A 20202-nucleotide genomic window follows, 5' to 3' on the forward strand; every position below is an offset into this window, starting at 1 on the left:
AAGAGTGAAGGTAACAATCTGAGAGGGCACCATGGTCACATGGTCTGGAGGAAACCCATTTCTTGGGCATCCATATCTGGTTGGCTGTCACCTGAAGTTTCAGACACTAAGCAACTAAAATGTGGTTCTCCAGGTGGTCAGAGAAGGAAGTTGGTGGCTCAAGTCTTCCGAGCAAAGGTCTGGGAATGCAGGGTTGGGGATTTAGCTCAGCGGTAGAGCGCTTGCCTAGCGAGAGCAAGGCCCTGGGTTTGGTCCCCAGCTCCGAAAAAAAGAACCAAAAAAAAAAAAAAAAAAAAAAAAAAAAGAGGTCTTGGAATGCCTTATCACATGATGGCTCCTGGTACCTGTCCCTCACCATTACCAAGGCAACGGTGGAATCATGCCTCTCCATCAATGCTCTGCAAGTGCCTTTGACTTGGAGGTGACTTTCAGTTGAACTCAGTTCAGCAGGGGAGGATGCATTATCCTTTCAACATACTCTATTTGGATAGAAATCCCAGACAGTATGATGCAGGTAGACCCACTCTTCCATGTTTACTACAGGACTGTTCACAATAACCAAATTAAAGAATCAACCTAAGTGTCCACCAAGAGGAAAATATAAAACTGTGGTTTGTATTCATAATGGCACCATCGAGAAGAAGAAGATAAATATGTCACTCGCAGGAACGTTCCTGAATAAAATGTCACTGGGACCACATTGCTTTGTATGATGAGTGGCGCGCGAAAAGCTAAGAGAAAACAAAGAGTAAAAATGGGAAGTAAAGGGAAAAGAAAGGTAAAGGAGCAGGGGCTTCTCTGCTCCTCAGGCCCCAGGGACTGGCCTCTCCAGTGAGCCCTAGCACTACACCCAGCGTGCAAACGTGGGAATGCCTTATCACGTGATGGCGCTCCTGTATCTGCAGAATATAGCCGTGAACCAATAAATCAATGAGCAAAAGCACGGAGCAGCCCTGATGCACTGCGGTGTTTCACACTGTGAGCTTGGTCCTAAGTGTGCCCTCTAGCAATCCTGGTAAGGACCCGTTATAGAAGGGGCTCTTTCAGCGGAGCCCATGCTTGACTCGTGGCAGTGACAAGGGCAAAATGTGCTCCTAGGATCAGAGGATGCACACAGAACATCCCGCACATTATTCTTTGGGGACGACACAATGGATTTATGCCAATTTAAACACTTCAAAAGTACAGCCCGAACTTGAACTCCATAAGGTCTCTTCTGTCTTCAGTTGGAGGAGGGAGGAGGAATGACATCAGAAAACAACACACACACACACACACACTACTCACACACACCTCCACACACACCACACAAACACCACCCATCACACACACGTACCAAACACATATACACACACACACCACAAACACCACCTCTCTCTCTCTCTGTCTCTCTCTCTCTCTCTCTCTCTCTCTCTCTCTCTCTCTCTCTCTCTCTCTGTCTCTCTCTCTCTCTCTCTCTTACTGTGCGCAATGAAACTGCCTTGTTTACCTGCCCAGGAAGAAGACAGGCAGCCCACACCACCAGGATAGCAGCCTCAACAGTCAGTGATAAATACAGACAAAAGACATCTAAAGCCAGAAAGAACTCCAGATTGATCCACCTCATCCTCCATCATTCTACAAATGAGGACGCCAAGGCCAAGAGTTGCTAAATAACCCACTGACAAGGCTCTCAGAGCTGGGACTTCTGTGGAACAAGAGTCTAGTTGGTTTCCTAAGATACCACTTGGCCTGGCCTTTGCACAAGCCTTCAACCTGCTGCTTAGGCGTTCACACGAATGTTGTGAAACCATTTCAAGAAATTCTTGGACTCGTGTACTTGCATTCCTTCAAGTTGTCCGAGCGTCCAGCAGAGAACAACAGCCGACTTCTGTGCAGCCCACAAAGTCACTGAGTTTTCAAGTCTTATTAGAACTACTCATCAGTTATCGGTATATCGCTGCTGCTGCTGCTGCTGCTGCTGCTGCTGCTGCTGCTGCTGCTGCTGCTGCTGCTGCTGCTGCTGCTGCTCCATAAAAAAAAAAAAAAAAAACCTCCTCTCTCTCTGCACATAAAATTACTGCTGACATGCATTGCTGGGGCTCGAAGGAGACAAAGGAGCGGAACAGAAGGAGCACAAGCCTGGGATTTCTACTCTATACCCACCACGGCATGAAGGCAGGGTCTTTGGTGTCGGATTCTATTTTTGCTCCCAATATCTGGGAGGGACTTTCTCGTGATGGGAAGTTTCAGCTTTGCTATGGCAAAACATGGATATGCTATAAAGTCACCCACCCAGTGAGTTCAAACCATTCTAAACATGTGATCCCAAATCTTTTATAACTCTAAACTTAGCAGGGCTTGGGGGTGCTCTTGGGAGGAAAAAAGGCAGGTGGATCTCTGAGTCCAAGGCCAGCATGATCTACATGGTGAGTTCCAGAAGAGTCGGGGCTGGGTAGAAAGACCCTGTCTCAAAAATAAATAAATAAATAAATAAATAAATAAATAAATAAATAAATAAATAAATAATTTATTTATTTATTTCTTATAAAGATGTATATATGTTTTACGCTCTGTGTGTGTGCATATGTGAGTATGTGTGCATGCGGGTATGTGAGTGGGCGTGTGTGTGGGCGTGTGTGTGTGTGTGTGTGTGTGTGTGTGTGTGTGTGTGTGTGTGTGATATCATGTTGGAAGAAAGAAGAGAAGCAGAGAGATGGCTGAAACAGTCCCATGAGAGTCAGCATCCTGCTTGTCATGTGATCCAGGCAGTGAGACTCTTTGGGGGCCAGTGTGTACTCACTCTTCTACATCAGGAGTTCAGAACGCAGACACTAGAATTCAACCGAGTGAGAGAAGATGTAGCTCAGTGAGAAAGCATTGGCCCAATACATACAACAGGGCCCCAGGTTCAAATCCCCAGACTTGCAAAAGACAGCAACTCGAAAGGGTTTTCGTATATAAATACACACGCATATAAACGTGAACGTGTTTGTCTTGTGTATCATGGTGAACGCCTTGAGGCGAGGCTGCAAGCTCCTCAAATCTCCGTCTCAGCAGCACACTTCTGAAGTTTTGGGGTTGCCTCTTCCTGTTGCATAACCTTGGGAGCTCCCAGAGGATGCAGCAGTAGGAACCAATGTCCTGATGCATAATGGCTCTCAAAGCACAAATCCTAATCCCCTTCCCCTCTTCAATAAGCCACTATTCGGACCATCTAGAAAACAGTTTACTCTTCCCTCAGAATCTTAAACTGCACAGTCATAAGGGGACCCACCCTGGTTCTCCACAGTAGCTAAGAACCCACCAATGAACTTGGTGACCATTCCTCCAGTATGTATAAAGGATTGACTTGGGCCACTGGGTGCTTGCTGGACCCCAGGAAATGCCAGAGGATGGTCATCAACAATGAAGCCCTGAAACAGTGGTTCTCACCCTTCCTAATGCTGCAACTGTTTAATATAGCCCCTCATGTGGTGGTAGTGACCACCAGCCATAAAATTATTTTTGTTGCCACTTCATAACTATAATTTTCCTACTGTTATGGATCTTCCTGTAAGTATCTGATATGCAGACATCTGACGGGCGACCCCTGTGCAAAGGTCATTCAACCCCCAAAGGGATCATGACCCACAGATTGAGAACCACTGCCCTAGAACAACATTCCAGAAGTGGTTTTCTTAAAAGAGCTGTTACTCCCAATTCCAGACAGTCTGGAATCCAATGCTGTAGCCCTGGCCCCAGGACCACACATCATCTTAGGCACAAGCAGGGGGAGGCGGGGAAAGAAGCTGCTGTTGGACCAGATAGATCATGCCAGGCTTTACAGCCCCACGAACCAGCAAATGCCTACTCCACCTTCGCCTTGCTCCCACCTCCTAAGGTGATTCCGAAATCAAGTTGTCCACAAGCACAGCCAAGTGGGGAAATGAGAAGCATGAGGAGAGCTGAGGCTGGCTGCAGCTGGGCCTGAGTGATGCCGGGCAGAACAAGAGGGTGGAGCAATGCTGAGGAACCAGCCTGCTGTCCTCACAGGCCACAGGAAGGGCCAGCCTTGCTCTGAATCATCCCCGTTCTAGTAGATAATAACCAGGGCAAGCCCAGGCCCTCAAGTGATCCAAGTCTCCACCCTAACAGCCATGCATCGGCTCCCTTGTTGGAGAGTCAGCCGAAACCAAATGCTGAGACGCCTGTCCATCCGCTACACACTCTCTGGACACAGATGCCTCCCCTCTCACTGTTTGCAAGACAGCCTGGCTGCTCTCTGTAGTCTTCCTTGACTAGGTGAACTGGAACTGGCACCTCTGCTGAGGGAGCCCGCAGTTCTGATGGCATGAAAGGACCCAGGATTTCGGTCAAAGAAATGGTTGTCCGTCATGCCCTGCGGCTGACTGCCCGGGAAATCTACAGCACTGAGGAGAAGCAACTTAAGGGGCTGGGAAGATGGCTTGGTGGTTGAGGGTTGGGGGAGGCAAGGCTCTATAACCCTAGTGATAGAGGATGGGAAATGGGGGATGGGAAATGAAAATATGAAAACAGGCAAATCCCTTGGGTTCACTGGCGGGCCAGCCAGCCCAGTCAAGTCAAATGAGCTGCTCCAGGTTCAGTGAGAGAGGATAGAGAGCAATAGAAGAAGACACAGAAGAACATCAGCTTCCAGTCTGCACACACATACACATATACAGACATGCATATGTGCACACACGGGCACACACATTTGCGCACATGCAATTAAGGCACATTTATTTGGGCTCACGGCTTGACAGGATGCAATCCAACATGGCTGGAGTAGGCATGGTAGCAAGCAGGCAGGCAGGAAGCATCCTGAGGGTGGGAATGTGCAGTCGCCCTTACTCTTCACCTCCTCATATCTCAACAGAACAGAAAGTAGAGAGACAAGGCAGAGCCCACCTCCAGCAGCCTACTTCCTCCAGTGGGTCTTCACCTCCTCAAAGGGAGGTTCCACAACCCCTGAGACACCACCACTAGCTGGAGGTCAGGTGCTCAAACACAGGAGGGATTCCCCTCAGAATACAGGCATTATGTCATGCACCAATACATGCGACAGAATGGGCTGTGGTTTTCCTATTCACAATGTAGCAGCACCAGAGGTGTTAATAGATCACGTGAGAGAGGTCTAGCTCCAGGTAGTCCAGGGTCATGGTAAGTATTCAAGTGTTCTTTCATGCTTTGACTGAGGTTCCTGCCATTATGTGCCTATTTTCCTGCAAAATATTTACACTGTAGGTAAATGAGTTGAAAGAGGTTGCCTCTATATCACTCAATCTCACATCTTGGTGCTACTTTTGTGGGGTGTGCTGTCTGGCTTCCCTACCTCTCTATTCCAATCCTGTCTGAAGGATGCTTTCTGCGGTACATCCATTTTTCTGCTATCCCATGGAGTCTGCCCGCCCAGCCACCTTCTCTAGGAAAATGTATTGTGGTGAGTGAACCCGATTAATTCCAGATGTTCTCTGGTCTCCTGTTCCCTCCGGATTCCCCTCAGAATATGGGAACTCCTCTGGCTTTGCCTGAGACACCGCAATCAAGCATAAACCTGGTTTTCCTGGGCCATGTCCACATGTGTGCAGAGGGGCAGGGCAGAAGGAGGACCATGCCAGGACTTTATATGTACACTGGGGAGCACTCACACACAGAAACTGTGGAAATGCCATCAGTTGGTCAAAGTCCTATGGAGACAGAATCTACTAAGTACTTCTATGTACTTCTCTTTAGTTATTTTCCTAACTACATCATAGGAGGCTATAGTGAGAAATCTCCTCTGAGAATCCGGACATAAAATTGCCCTTGGAAAATTAAATTTTGGAAATCAACCCATAATGAATCCAATTAAGACAAGTTAAGCCACCATAAAGAGACAGATTAGCTCCCAGGCCTGCAAGGCATGAGAGTAATCAGATCAAGTATTTCACAAACCATCGAAAGAAAGAACATAAGAATGTGGTAATCGGCTGGGGGAGGGGGTGTTCCTGTCACCTGTCAGCCACCGGACCTTAGAAAACAAGATCTGAAGCCAGGCATGGTGGCTCATGTCTATAATCCCAGCACTTGGGAAGCTGAGGAGAACAGAATGTGAGCTCTAGATCGTTTAGGCTTATATAAGGAAACCCCAACTCTTTAGGGAGGGAGGGAGGATTTAGAGAGGAAGGGAGGAGGAGGGAGGGAAGGGAAAGGAAGGATGAAGGGAGGGGGGAGGGAGGGAGGCAGGAATAGCAAAAAGTAGGGTCCAGAGATAAAATAGACACAGGTCCTACCCAACCACTGTCCAGAATTAGGGGAGACAGCCTCAGGACTTTTTAGAGTAAAAGTCACAATGTGAAGGGTCTAACTCAGTCTGGCATTCTGGTTCCTGTTTTATGTAAGCACTTTCCAGTTATTATGTGGTTCTGTATTATCAGTCCTCAGGGAGAGGACGGATTGGCCAAAGGACACAGTGCTTGGTCTCACTGGTAGCCATCATCCCCACTGTATGTTAATAAACCAGAGTTAAGTTTGGACTGCGGCTTGCTTCGGCAACACCTACAGGGAGGGAAAGTTCCCACATTGACCTGGGGCTGTCTGCTGCCTTCTGTTATTGGAATTCCATTCTTAGTCCATAAGCTCACACACAATAAGTCAGACTATGGACCTTCGATTCACCCAAGGAAAGGACAAGAACATCATTCCATTAGCTAGAGGCCATCCTGTGGGTCTAGGATCTTGTCTTAGTTTGGGTTCTATTGTCGTGAAGAGACACGGCAATGCTGAAAAACATTTCATTGAGGCTGGCCTACAGTTTCAGAGGTTCAGCCCATTCTTATTAGGGTGAGAAGCATGGCAGTGACCAAGCAGACACGGTACTAGAAAAAGACCTGAGAGTTCTACATCTTAATCCAAAGGCAGCATAAGGAGACTTTTCTCCAGGCATCCAGGAGGAGACTAAATGCTACACTTGGAGGAGCCTGAGCATAGGAGACCTCAAAGTGGGTCTACCAACTCCCTCCAACAAGGCACACCTACTCCAATAAGACCACGCCTTCTCCAGTAAAATCTTGCCTTTTCTAATATGGCCACCTCCTCCAATATGCTCACACCTCCTCCAACATGGCCATACCTCCTCCAATAAGGCCATGCCAATAAGACCACACCTTCTCCAATAAGATCATGCCTTTTCCAATATGCTCACACCTTTGCCAATAAGGCCATGCCTTCTCCAATGAGACCACACCTCCTCAATATGGCCTTTCCCTCTCCAACGAGGCCACACCTCTTCCTATAAGGCCATGCCTCCTCGTAGTGCTACTCCCTAAGGCCAAGCATTCAAACATATGAGTCTATGGGGGCCAAATCTGTTCAAACCACCACAGACCTAGATAATCCTGGTATTCCAAAGTAAAAACACCAAGTGCCCTGTTAAAAATACAAGACAGAGAGCATGGTGTTCCCAGGGGTGATCTCAGCAGGAGACAAGTTGGCACACCCAAGTACACAAACCAAGTGGCATGCTCCCAAATCACATGACAGCAAATAAAGATACGTGAGGAAAGGGAACAGTTTTAGATTGCTACAATTTGCTCTGCTATGGCCCCCAGGTGACACCCTCTCCCACGCTAGGCCAGTCTTCAGTAAATCTGACCAGTGAGAATGCAGTGTGAAGGGGACTCGGTAGATCTCGGAATGGGATGCTCTCACTCCGTGTCCCAGTCCATCACCCACTCTCAGAAGCATTCTGCAATTTCTCTGCCTTGGTTTCCTCATTTGAGAAAGGTTAGAATAGCAGTGATGTGGCTATAGAAGACAGATGGTCAGGAAGTCCTATGGATGGGAGAAATGCTTGCCTGCACACCAAAGTCCATGCTGTGCAGAAGACAACTTGGAGATGAAGACAGCAGAACCCACAACACTAACTAACTTGGCGGCTGTCTCCAGCCATGAAAGGACAATCCCACACAATCAGGCCTCAAGCCCAGGGAGCTGGATGGGCCTGCATGACACCTGGAATCTACCAGCAGTAATCAGTGTATATTGAGCATTTACTATGTTTTGGGTACACATCTGTTTCTCCGAAAAGGTTTAACTTGGTTGACCAGGAGGATTTTGAGTAGAATTAGGTCCAAGAAATACAATGAGGTACCATAAAAGTCAGAACAGAATGAAAGTTCAGTGTCATTCACATTAGACAAAGGCACATCACGCTCTGTTATCCTCAGTCTCGGTCTTTCCAAGGAGCCAAAGAATCGTCAGTCATCTCAGAGGACATCAGCTGGGTCTCAGGAATGTTCAGAGTCAATGTCCCGATGCTGGCAGAACACACTGAAAATCCTGATGCCCAAGGCTCCTTTCCAGAGATGAATTTCACTTAGCAGGGGAGGCCAGGACATTGGGATTTAAGCTCCCCCACGGATTCTAGACAAAACTTAACAGGAAAACCATAATGGATTTTAAATTATTTCCACCAAGACAGGGTCTTCCAAGTTCTTCTCAGAACAGAGGTCACCTAGGGGTATCTTGACTACCACACACCCCAGCCCCCTGTCCTAGAATTTCTGAGTGCTCCAATATAGAGTGGCATCCACAGGCTGGATGCTTGCTAGCACCTTGGGTGTTACATCTAATCAACGAGGTTCAGAAATCAAGGAGGATTTATTAGAAAAGAGTGGAGTGTTTCCATAAAATCAACAGGAGGCTGAAAGAAATGATTGATACAAGGTTATTATATTTACATCCACAACCCAGAGTATCTCCCTTTGGGATTTTGTTCCAGCTCTAACCTATGTCCTGGACCCTGATGACAGAGAAAAGAAACAAGGAAAAAAAAATTCTGAGACTTCTCCATCCTTACTCATAGACCCCAAGGCCCAGAGAGGAGAATCAATCCTTACATGTGGTTTCCATTGCCCCTCATGGGATTCCCCCATCCCCCGGTATTATTTGAACAAACTACCGGGACGCAGTGTGCACCCATGAAGTCAGCGGCATTCGCACCACTGAATAAGTACTTAGATACCGAGTCAAGTCAGAGTGTGCTCAGCTGCTTCAAAACAGGATGTGGCTTATTTCCCTATTTAAAATAAGTTTTATACTGTATTGTTTAGACTAGCCCAGGACATTAAACAACAACAACAAAAGCAGAAACCTTACAAGCCCATTAAGTTGACTCTATAAATAGATATGCGACCCCATGCCAAAATTTAAGAAACAAGGAAAAAAATGTAAAACGAACTCATGTGATGATATATGAAGATACTAAGATAGCAGTCTGTTAAAATACTTATAGACAACCGGTAGAGGTTCACTGCACAACGCCACAGTGATTCGACCATAGAAAGTCTGCATGTAAAAGTTACCGTTTTCCAGTGATTTCAATAGTGTCTTTGAAGACACAAGGGATCAAGTCGTGATTGTTGGGGAGAGGGGAGGGAACCATTTTTTTTTTCCTGAATAGCTGTGATGATAAACCACAGGTCTTGAAGGAAATCTAATGTGTCTTTAAAGAATTGCAAATCACAATTCACGACTGACCCCAAGAACTCTTTTCCAAACGCTTGTTTTTCCCTGACGGTCTAAAACTCCTGTGGAAACCACCATGCATGATTTTCCATGCTGGTTTGACTCTACTGGTCAGGTCTCAAAGTGTTTAAACTGAAAAAGTAGAAAATGCAGAAAACGCTGCCCCACAGCAGGTTAACAAAGACAAGGGCACTCCAATACATTCATACTGAGTTTGATCTCAGCCTCATACATCTGATATGTAAAGCCAGTGGCTCAAAACTCTGCTAGACACAGGGGATCACCTGGACATCTCTTAATGATGCCTAACTCCTATAGACATTGACATTGAAGGGTTATAAACTGCAGGACACTTTTCAAGCCTCCCAAAGAGATTCAAACGTCCAATAGGATCTGGGGCCCACTCACTTAAACAACTTGCAAAATGCCCACCTGATGGGCAACAAACTTGCTGACCAGCTTGGACACCTCGATCCTTCTCAGCAGCTAGTCCACAGCCTTGGCTCATAGGCAGGTTCTGCTCTTAATGTGGAAGTTACGTGGGACTTCTGAATCGCTTGCTTTGGATTTTTGTTTTACGGCACTAACACGTCACACACTTGACAACTTTTGGGCTGGGGTGGATGGGAAGAAGCATGTAAACCCCCTCCCCACCCCCAGTACCATCTTACCTATTCAGAAAAGGGAAGCTGCTATACACTGTTGCTAACAGCAATACACTCTTTTGGTCACTGAATAACACAGCAAGAAGGTTTCCATCTCTGACCTCCTGGGTGTATAAGACAGTGGAGAGGAACAGAAATAACCACAGTATTTGATAGACCACGATGAACATACAAATCAAACAGAGGGAACTCAAGGAAGGGAAACTTTTTCTTACCCCTCCAACTACTAATGTAGGATATAATAGACTCTTCGGTTGAGGGAGTGATATAACTAAGAAAAATCTCCCTTGGGTCCCCAGACAGGTGACCTGGTAAAGCGGCAAGGTGATGTCAGACAGGCTGAGGTGACTCATTTCCAGAGGAACTGCTACAGTCAGTCAGAGCAGGAATGTGCATGTGTCAAGGAAGCTGAGGCCTCAGTCACGCTAAAGACGGGCCTAGCTCGGGAGCACATATCAAAATAACAGACCCCAGGGCACCCAGGTCTGAAAGGCAAGGCGGAAAAACACAGTTAACACTGGCAACTTCAATGACTTCTGGTTCCCAGTCCGGCATGGGACACCCTTGTAGGCATCTGGGCTATAAGCTAAACAACCCCAAAACTCAACAACTCAACCCAGATTTCCAGGAAACAGCCAATGACACCGACGGCAGGGTGTGGAAGGGAACAATTTACCAGAACAGAAGAGGCCAAGCAGAAAACGTTACAGGAACCAGAACCATGTTTGGGAAAACTGATGCATTGCTAAAGGCTTCCTGTAGAAAAGTCTTGAGGGTTAAAAAAAAAACAACGAAACAAACACAACAAAAAAACAAAACAAAAAACAAACAAAAAAAACCAGAGAGCCCAGCAAGGTGAGGACACTTTTACCAGCTTTGCCCCCAGGGGTCAGAAGAATTCTCACAGTGAGTTAAAAAACACAGAATTTCCTTCAACTTCCAACCAGGGGCAGGAAAGGGAACCATTTCAAGGAGTCCAAGTGCTGCTGTTATCTATAGGTGCCCACAGGAGGACCTACTCCACCAGAGCCAATGGCTTCAGCTAAGCCTCATCACCCTGGGAGAAGGCAAACATCCAATTATAGCCACTCCCAGTCTCCTGCCCCACCTAAGGAAGAAAGGAGACAAAGAGAACTTTGTGAAGATCACAGCATCACTAAAGGCTAAGACCTAAGGAGAACTTCAGACTGTCTCCCCTCCCTTGCCTGCCATGTCACCATTGAGCAGCCCAAGTAACTGACAGCCAGGGATTGGAAGCTCAGCTCAACAGGAATGACAAGGCTTACTAAGAGGCAAGAAACAAAGCTCAAAGGACAGAGCAAGCATCGAGACGGACTCAGGTGGGGACTTTTAAAGAGGCCGAAAAGATCAGATTGGGAATTAGAAATAACAACGGCCAAGCGCCAGGGGCAAGAGATTTGCCAGCTAGCTCCTGAATAAGGATTGTCTTTGGCCCGAAAGAGCTGACTGTATTAAGGTTTCACCTAGGATAATAAATACAGAAAAAGACAGCTTTGTGTCTGGGAGGAAAAGTAGCTGAGAAGTGAGTTTCTTTACCACCCACCCCCACACCCACTGGACTCGAATCTCCAGGGTGGGGCTGAGAAATCTACATTTTGCAAAGTACCAGGTTCTCTGATGATCGGGCAGTTTGGGGAAAACTGTTCTGGGCCAAAAGAAGCTTAAAGACCCAGAGACACACTCTCTATCTCCCCAAATAGAACGAATGACCTACGGGAAATGTTTTCGCTGCCTTCTACAAGAAGCACAAGAAACACTAAAGTCTCTTCAAAATATTATGATGTTCCATACCTGTTGGTTCATGTACCAAAGTATTTTTTTTTCAACTATCTGAATGTTTCTGCCATGGGTGGAATGTCTCCTCCAAAACTCAGGTTAAAATTTAATTGCCAATGTAAAAATATTAAGAAGTGGGACTTGTAAAAGCTGATCAAGTCCTGGGGGCTGTGCTGAAGGGGAGGAGATGGGTTGATGTCTGCCCCTCCCACATACTCACTCCATACAGTCTTCATCTTTTACATGTTATGATATTTCAAGATGGCTGACCTTGAACCTCCCAGCCTCCTGATCTCTCAAGCAATGTATGTATGTCTCTAGTGTTTATAAAATTGTCTGATTTTGTACTATATAAAGAATAGATGAGGATAATATTTTTCTTTGACTTTTTTTGTTTTCTGAGACATAGCCTTGTCTGACCTCAAATTCCCCACATAGCTAAGGGCAGCCTTGAACTTCAGACCTTCTAGCCTCTACCAATCAAGTGCTCAAATTATAGATGCGTACTACCATGCCCAGGCTTCTTGGACTTTTTAAGACCATTATGCAATAGAGTTGTAAACTGACCTTGAAAATAGGGGTGACAAAAGGAATGTTCTTACCTATACCATGATGTTATAAAGGACATACCTTCAAATTATGCATTAAATTGATTCTATCATTCAGGTAATCCTCAGAAATATCAGATTGTGATCACATACCTTTTAATTAATGACTTCTAAAAATGCATTTTATTTAACTTATCATTAAGGATAAATTTAAAAAATCTACAGACATAGGGGTTGGGGATTTAGCTCAGTGGTAGAGCGCTTCCCTAGGAAGCGCAAGGCCCTGGGTTCGGTCCCCAGCTCCGAGAAAAAGAACCAAAAAAAAAAAAAAATCTACAGACATGATCTAAGTTCCAGAAGTCCACAGCTGTGTTTCTCATCCTGTGGGGTCATGACCCCTTTGGGGGTGGGACAACCTTTTTTACAGGGATTGCCTACAATCATTTGCATGTTAGGTATTTACATTGTGATTTATGATAGTAGCAAAATTACAGTTATGAAGTAGCAACAAAAATAATCTTATGGTTGGGGGTCACCACAATATGAGAAACGCACTAAGGGGTCGAGTGTTGGAACGGATGAGGACCACTGTGCTACAGGGTCTTCCTACAACTCGCTAACACACTAAATACAGAGAGATCCTTCCGTTTAGAAGTGATGAGAACCAGAAAAACATCAAGTCTACTATAAGAGGCAGAAAAACACAGTCCTCCGTCCTTTCACTGAGAGGTCCACATTGTAAACCCTAGAACCTGTAAGTAGGTTTACCTTCTAGGAGAACCAGAGAGACTTCATACCAGCCCAATTAAGTGAAGGACCAGTGGAAAGCTGCAGAGGTTACGTAAGTAAACCCAGTTACCACACAGGCTCTTACAAAGGGAAGAAAATGGCAGAGGAGTCTAGAGGGGATGTGATGGCCAAGGGAGAGTGAAAAGAGTCAGGGAGGTTAGAAGAAGCCTACGGTTGGATTTTTTTCTCATAATGAGGGTTGAACCAGGGGCCTCATGCATTCGAGGTAAACACTCCACCCATGAACTACATCCCCAGAAGGAACAGAACCTGGTGCAACCTTGATCTTAATACAGTAAGACCAATGAACCCCATGTACTGAACTAAAAAAGAATACGCTTAAGTGTCTTAGCCACAGAGTCTCTGATAATCTGTTCCAACTGCTACTCACTGTGTGCTTTTAGCCAGGCAAGCTGAGCAGTCAACAGGGAAACCCACAAATCGGGGTGTTTCCTTGGCAGATGCTGTGGACATGAGGTAAGAAATGCATGTTGGCTGATGTGTGCTCTTATGACTCTTGTGACTTTAGTCAAGGTAACCTGACTGAAGAAGCCCAGAGAGGCCAGGTTCTGTGTCTGTTGTTTTCTTAGACTGGTGGCTGGATTATTGGTGTTAATCCTGTATTGTTACATACTGTTCTTCCTTTGGTCCTGAGGTTAGGAAGCAAGATGGGCCTTGGGTGCATGCCCATACTCCTCAATCCTAAGGAGGCTAAGTAAGGATGGACAAAAGCTTGACCAAGAGTTGACTCGCAGCCTAACACAGCATAACCCTGATTCCATAAGGAGGGCAACTGAGGGCATCCATTGCTCAGTGTTGGAAGTTTTGAATATGCACAAAGCCCTAATTCTGTCTCCAGCCTTGCAGTAATCAACATATCACCATCGTCGTCGACATCATCATCCTGAGGCAACGGTTGATTAGAATGGCCAAATAAACAGAGTTCACTCTCAAAGAAACTTAAACTTTCTGAGAAGGACCCTCACAGCCTTGAGCTCACTAGCATCCTCTAGGGAAGCCAACTGTTTTAACCAATGGCAGGTGGAGACGGGATAAACCCTAATGATTGGGAAAACCGAAACCTTCGAGTCTCAAGAGTGGTCCATGCCAGAGTGGCGCATTGGTGGAATACAGCGTAGTGCTTCAATACATTTTAAAAGGGACAATGGCCACATGAGGCTAAGTAGACTTTCCATCTCTAACCATCACTGAAAACGATGTCACAAGAGGGGAACAGGGAGTTAGGAGAGAGAGAGAGAGACAGAGACAGAGAGAGAGAGAGAGAGAGAGAGAGAGAGAGAGAGAGAACACTAAAAAATTTCTTTTGGTTTTTTTGAGACAGGGTTTCTCTAATTTAACACAAGCTTTGAAATACTGAGAGCAGACATGGTCATGGGGTGAATGAACTACCTGTATTCAGTAAGTACTTCCTAAGTGCCCACTAAACGAAGGTACAAATGGAAGCCCCCAGCCATCAGCTGCCGAAGTCATAGTTCTGTCTGTGCACAAAGTCAATCAGCATGGTCCCTATATGCTATCAAGATTGTACCATAAACATTACGGATGGCATACTGTGTTCTCACAGCAGAGACAGGAAGGGGATAGGAGACCCAAGACTTACTCTAAGCAGAAGCTGGCATAGCCCACAGGCTGCTTGGTTCATGATTTTCTCATGTTCTTACTCGAGATCATGGATTATTTTAAAATCAGAGTAGGTAGGAAAGAGGAAAGTTCTCTCATCAACTCCAGAAAAAGGCAGCTGCAGCCTTGTAGATGGGGAGGAGGTTTAAAATGAAGAAGGCAGATGTAATTTGAGACTCCTTTTCCACACAGATCACTCTGACCCTTCCAACTGCCTCAGCTGGACACACAGAACTGGCCCTGCTCACACCCAGCTTGCTCTGAAGACAGAGAAGTCACGTGGACACAGCTTGCTGAGCCTCGCCTGTGCCGCCAAAGCCCTGGAAGAACACTCTCCCCGCTGCGAGCTCCCTGGCAGGGGCAAGGGCTGTTTTGCACCAGTTCTGAAGTCGGCCCTTCACTCAACAGCTGTGTTTGTTTACAGGCCTAGAAATGAGCACAAGACGCATGGGCTTGATCCAGCAGAGTTTCTCTTCTGTCATCTTCCCCTCTAGACTACACAATGTATTGGTCTATGTAGCCCAGTTATAACTTGCCATCAATAGGAGCCAAGAGGGTGGATAGACAGAAGGCCGCCATGCCTAGGAATCTGGTATTATTTACTTAAAACGCTATAGACAAACAGACTTTTTTTTTTCCTCTCAGCAGGGCCAACAGCCATACCTACAGTCACCATCCACACCTGTTCTTTGTTTACTATTGATGGGTGCCCCACTTCTCACACACCAGGGACAGCCTAGTAAGTCATGCTGTGAAGTCTATCCAAGAGAACCTGGATATCGGTGACCACAAACCGTGTTTCTATATCCCACACAAGATTCCTACTGGCCAATAGCTTTGTACATGAACCCAACTACCCTCTCTGTCTTTTATGGTGACATAGGATGAGGTGATGGCAGGAACCATGAGAAAGTGAGGCTGCTTCCCTGGAGTCTCTGTTTGGAAAAATACTTGTGCTTGTTTTTGGTTTTGGTATCTCTGATTCCTACAAGGATGCCTTCTCCCCAACACTTTAAAATAAACACAAGAGAATTATTATTCTTTATTAAAACAAAAAGTTTAACTTTGGGTTTTTTTTAATGCCTTCATTTTAAGGGGTTGGGGAGACAAGATTTCTCTGTGTACCCTGGCTGTCCTGGAGCTTGCTCTGTAGCCCAGGCTAGCCTCCAATTCCGAGATCTACCAGCCACTGCCTCCTGAATGCTGGGATTATGGGCATGTGCTACCACTGCTAGGAAGACTTAGGGTTTTTTTTAAAGGACTACTAAGAGTCCTCTTGTGAAACTTCTGAGATCTCTTTTGTGTTATTCCTCCCCTGGAGCTGACCACAAACACCAGAGAACACACGAACGCACAAACACACACACACACACACACACACACACACACACACACACACACATACACGAAAACTTTTTCCAGGTACAAAACTCACTTTAAAGAAGAATGCTTTGTACTTCGACACACGTGCTTCTAGAACTTGGACCTATGCACCCAAGGCTCCCAGAATTCTCGGTGTCTCTCCTGAGGAAGAAGGTGGAGATGTGCAAAAGTTATAGCACTTCAGGAGGCAGAACACAGGACTAAGCTGCAGGTACACTGGGTGGGCAGGGTAGAAGACTCCCTAAGTTCAAAGTGAACCTTAGCTCTGTGTACTTCTGTGTCACACGGGGCTTCTTCACCTGTCTGACTCTCAAGATCCAGCCAGCATCCCATTTCCTAATCCCCTAAGGAGAAAAGAGACTACGTGGATGGCAGCCCATATGTTGATAGGACAAATGACTGACTATGCCTTATCTGAAACATTTGGGACCAAGTTTGGATTTTTCCCAGTTGTGCAATATGCACAGATAGACAGCTAAATATCCTAGGGGTGAGACCCAGCTCTACACATGGGACTTACTTATGTTTCCTGTACACGTGACAAACACACTGCTGAAGGTGCAGTCGTCCAGTGTTTTGAGTGTGCCTTTCACACCGGGCCACATATGGAATTTTCCACTTGTGTCTCCATGTGGATTGTCAAAACATTTTGGGTTTTGGAAGAATTTGGATTTCTGATTTTCAGATTAGGGGATGTTCAACCTGTAGGGCCACTGGAAAAATACTTAAAATGTGTGGACAGACACACTAGGACATGCACCCTGTCACATCTTCTAAGTAATCCGGGAATCCAAGCAGAGATGACTCCATGTCCAGAGCTAGAAGGAAATTCAGGATACTGTGAAATATGATGGAGGTCTATATTTCTATGGAATGTATTAACTGTTTTATTAGCTAGTATTTAGAACACAATGATGTCGTTCATTTTTCTTTTGCATTTCTTATTGCCCCCAATATGCTGTAAAACTCTAGGAGGGCACTGCTTACTGCAAAAAAGTTGAACTCCATGCTGTGTCTTAGCCATAGCGGGTGGGTGAGATAATTCAGTATTGAGGCAAAGGTCTACCCAGGAAGTCTCTGGCTGGACTTGGATGTTTCCTTGGAAAAATAACATTGACACACAGACAGTCTCATCTTAAGAAAGAGAAACTTCTCCCTATGACAAACCCAAGCTAAGCAAGACACAGGCCTCACCCAGAAAAAAAAAAATGCTACAGACCAACAGAAAGCAAACAAATAGGACTCGAATGATAAAGGGCCACAAACAGAGCACTAAGAAGACTTGAGGAAACAGGAAGCCGGAGTCTGTTGTGAGGATGTAAAGGTTTGAGGTGGGAGGTTGGCCAAGAGCCAATGTGCAAATGCACCTTAGACAGGGAGACAGCCGCACACAGGCAGTGTGCTCGACTCGCTATTTCAGTGTCTCTTCGAGAACTGCTGACTGTGAGAAATAGCAAGGATGAGTGGGCCTACTTCTCTAGTCCCCTACTGTATGGATGTCGATTGGTCACACTGAGGCTATTAGAAGATATCCGGTGCCCTCCTCGACCTCACGGAAGGAGGTGCATTTGGAATTCTATGCTAAGATAAGAACTTGTGCTCTTTCTATCCAACTGCCCACCAAGATGGTACACCACTTGACTGGAAACTTACTATCAAGACCAGCCAAGAGCCTACTACGGTTGGAGTGTTTTTATTGATACGCGGTGCAAATACATGACTTCAGAGGCGATTTCACAAACATTTTGGTAACAGTAATCTGACTCATAAACTCCAACACAGTCTAATGAAACAGCTGTGCATATAAGTCACCCGAAGATAGCTCTGGAGAAGGGTCACACAGAAAAGTATGAAATCAGAGTCTAAAGGTTGAGCCTTGAAGAGAATACTGCCTCATACTCATACCGCTTTATGTTCAATATAAGGCAATCCACTTTTCGAACAAGCTGTACCATTGCTGGTTAGACTGGGCATGGAGGGATTTAATCATGAGAAAACAAATGTAGAACGGTTTGTATTTTACAAAGTTAACTGGAAATATTCTCACTGTAGAACTGGGCAAAGGGAAGGCACTTGGGAGGCCTCACAAGAGAATTTTATTTATTTTAGATAACTGTGTGTGTGTGTGTGTGTGTGTGTGTGTGTGTAAAGAAACATATACACACATATATATTGTGTATGTGTATGTATATATATGTATTTATATGCAGTATGTGAGAGATATGTGCACTTGTGTGCGCGTGCATGCATGTATGTGCATGTGCATGTATGTATGTACATGTGTGTGTTTCTCTCTCTCTCTTTCTCTCTCTCTCTCTCTCTCTGTATGCGTGTGTGTGTGTGTGTGTGTGTGTGTGAGTGTGTGTGTGTGTGTATATGTCTTCCTCGATTACCCCCTAACCTACTTTTTGAGAGACAGGGTCTCTCACAAACACGGAAATCATTAGCTGGCTAGACCGTTTGGCCAACAATCAAGAGATCCTCCTGTCTGCCTCCCCAGGGCTGGGACTACAGGTGTTCACAGCTATGCCCACCTTCATAGGGTGAATGCTGGAAATCAGAACCCAGGTCTTCGTGTTCGTGTGAGGGCTTCACTGACCAGCATCTCCCCAGGCTATTCAGAGAACTTGAAGCACTCAAGACTTTTTGATTTTGATTTTTACTCGCCAGAGAAGTCACATAGTCCAGAACAATGAAGCAACTTGCCCAATGTCAACCAGCAGCAAAGATGGAGGGGAAAACGGCCTTCCTTACTCACTGGCATTTCTTATATCACGGAAGAGGGGTAAAATAAGTTTTAGTTCTACTTTTTTTTCAATTTCATGAGTTTATCATACCAGATATTTTAAAGGTTTCATTTTTTTTTAATTAATTGAAAGCTGAGAGAAGTTGTCAACATCTCAAATTCTAGCACTCCAGAAGCTGAGACAGGAGGAATGCCAAAAGTTTAGGCTAGCTTGGGACACATATAAGACCCTATCTCAATAGATAGATAGATAGATAGATAGATAGATAGATAGATAGATAGATAGATAGATAGATGATGGATAGATATAAATTTGGTCTATAAATTTTACTTATTTCTTAAAAGCAGTCACAAAAGTTATTTTATTTTACTCAAGCTTTTTACTTGTTTTATATTTTGTTTTCAATTTTTTAAAAGAGTTTTATTATGTATCCCATGACTGCCTGAAACTTTCTATGTTGTATAGGCGGGCCTCAAATTTGAGAGCCTCCTGCCTCAGCTCTTCTAAGTGCTGGGATTACAGGTATACATAGTTTGCATGCACCCAGCCATGAAAGCCTCTGAAATCTGATTGAAGCCAAGGATAAGAGCACACGCCTATAGTGACAGCTATTCAGAAGCAAATAGTTTCCTGGAGGCCAGGAAGTCAGGTCCAGCCTGGCCAACATAGCAAGATCTTGTCTCTAAAAGAAATGAAAAGGCTGGGCTGGGGATGCAGATCCGTATAGAGTGCTCACCCAACAGTGCTGAGCCACCAGTATCAATCCCCAGCACTACAGAAAACAATGACGCAATGGAGTAAGTGATCTGCTTAGCTCTACCTGTGTCCTACTTAAAACTCAAAAGCAGAAGCTAAGCGAGAGTTCCAAGTTGGAAGGTTCCGGAAGAGTATAGCTCCACTGACAAAGCAACCGGGATCCAGGAATATCACATGACTCTAAGGTCACCGGTTCATTAATAACAAAACCAGGACTAACCAGTAAGCTTGGGCTTTCAGGATACTTGGCAGTGGGTGAGTGGTGAGACACAAGGTTTAACCAGCCCCAGTGTCAGTCAAATGTTTTTCTACCATACCTTCACAGGTCTCTCCACAGTCATTCAAGGGAGGCACAATTCTGTCTTCTCAGGAACACTGAGCTCCTGA

General features: G+C 45.4%; 1 protein-coding gene across 7 annotated transcripts in view; it reads right to left on the reverse strand.

Moving 5' to 3' along the window:
• Bmp6 (bone morphogenetic protein 6) overlaps positions 1–20202 on the reverse strand; it is a 261855-nt gene that overhangs the window by 95480 nt on the left and 146173 nt on the right. The window contains exon 1 of one of the 7 annotated variants that reach the window (XM_063276109.1): positions 16365–16382. The exons of the other annotated variants lie outside the window; for them this stretch is intronic. Within the exon in view, the coding sequence (XP_063132179.1) occupies position 16365 (1 nt within the window). The 5' untranslated portion in view covers positions 16366–16382. Of the gene's footprint in view, positions 1–16364; positions 16383–20202 lie in introns of those variants that run through there. 7 annotated transcript variants of the gene reach the window in all.

This window comes from Rattus norvegicus, chromosome 17 (genome assembly GCF_036323735.1).
Source record: "Rattus norvegicus strain BN/NHsdMcwi chromosome 17, GRCr8, whole genome shotgun sequence".
NCBI classification, from domain to species: domain Eukaryota; kingdom Metazoa; phylum Chordata; class Mammalia; order Rodentia; family Muridae; genus Rattus; species Rattus norvegicus.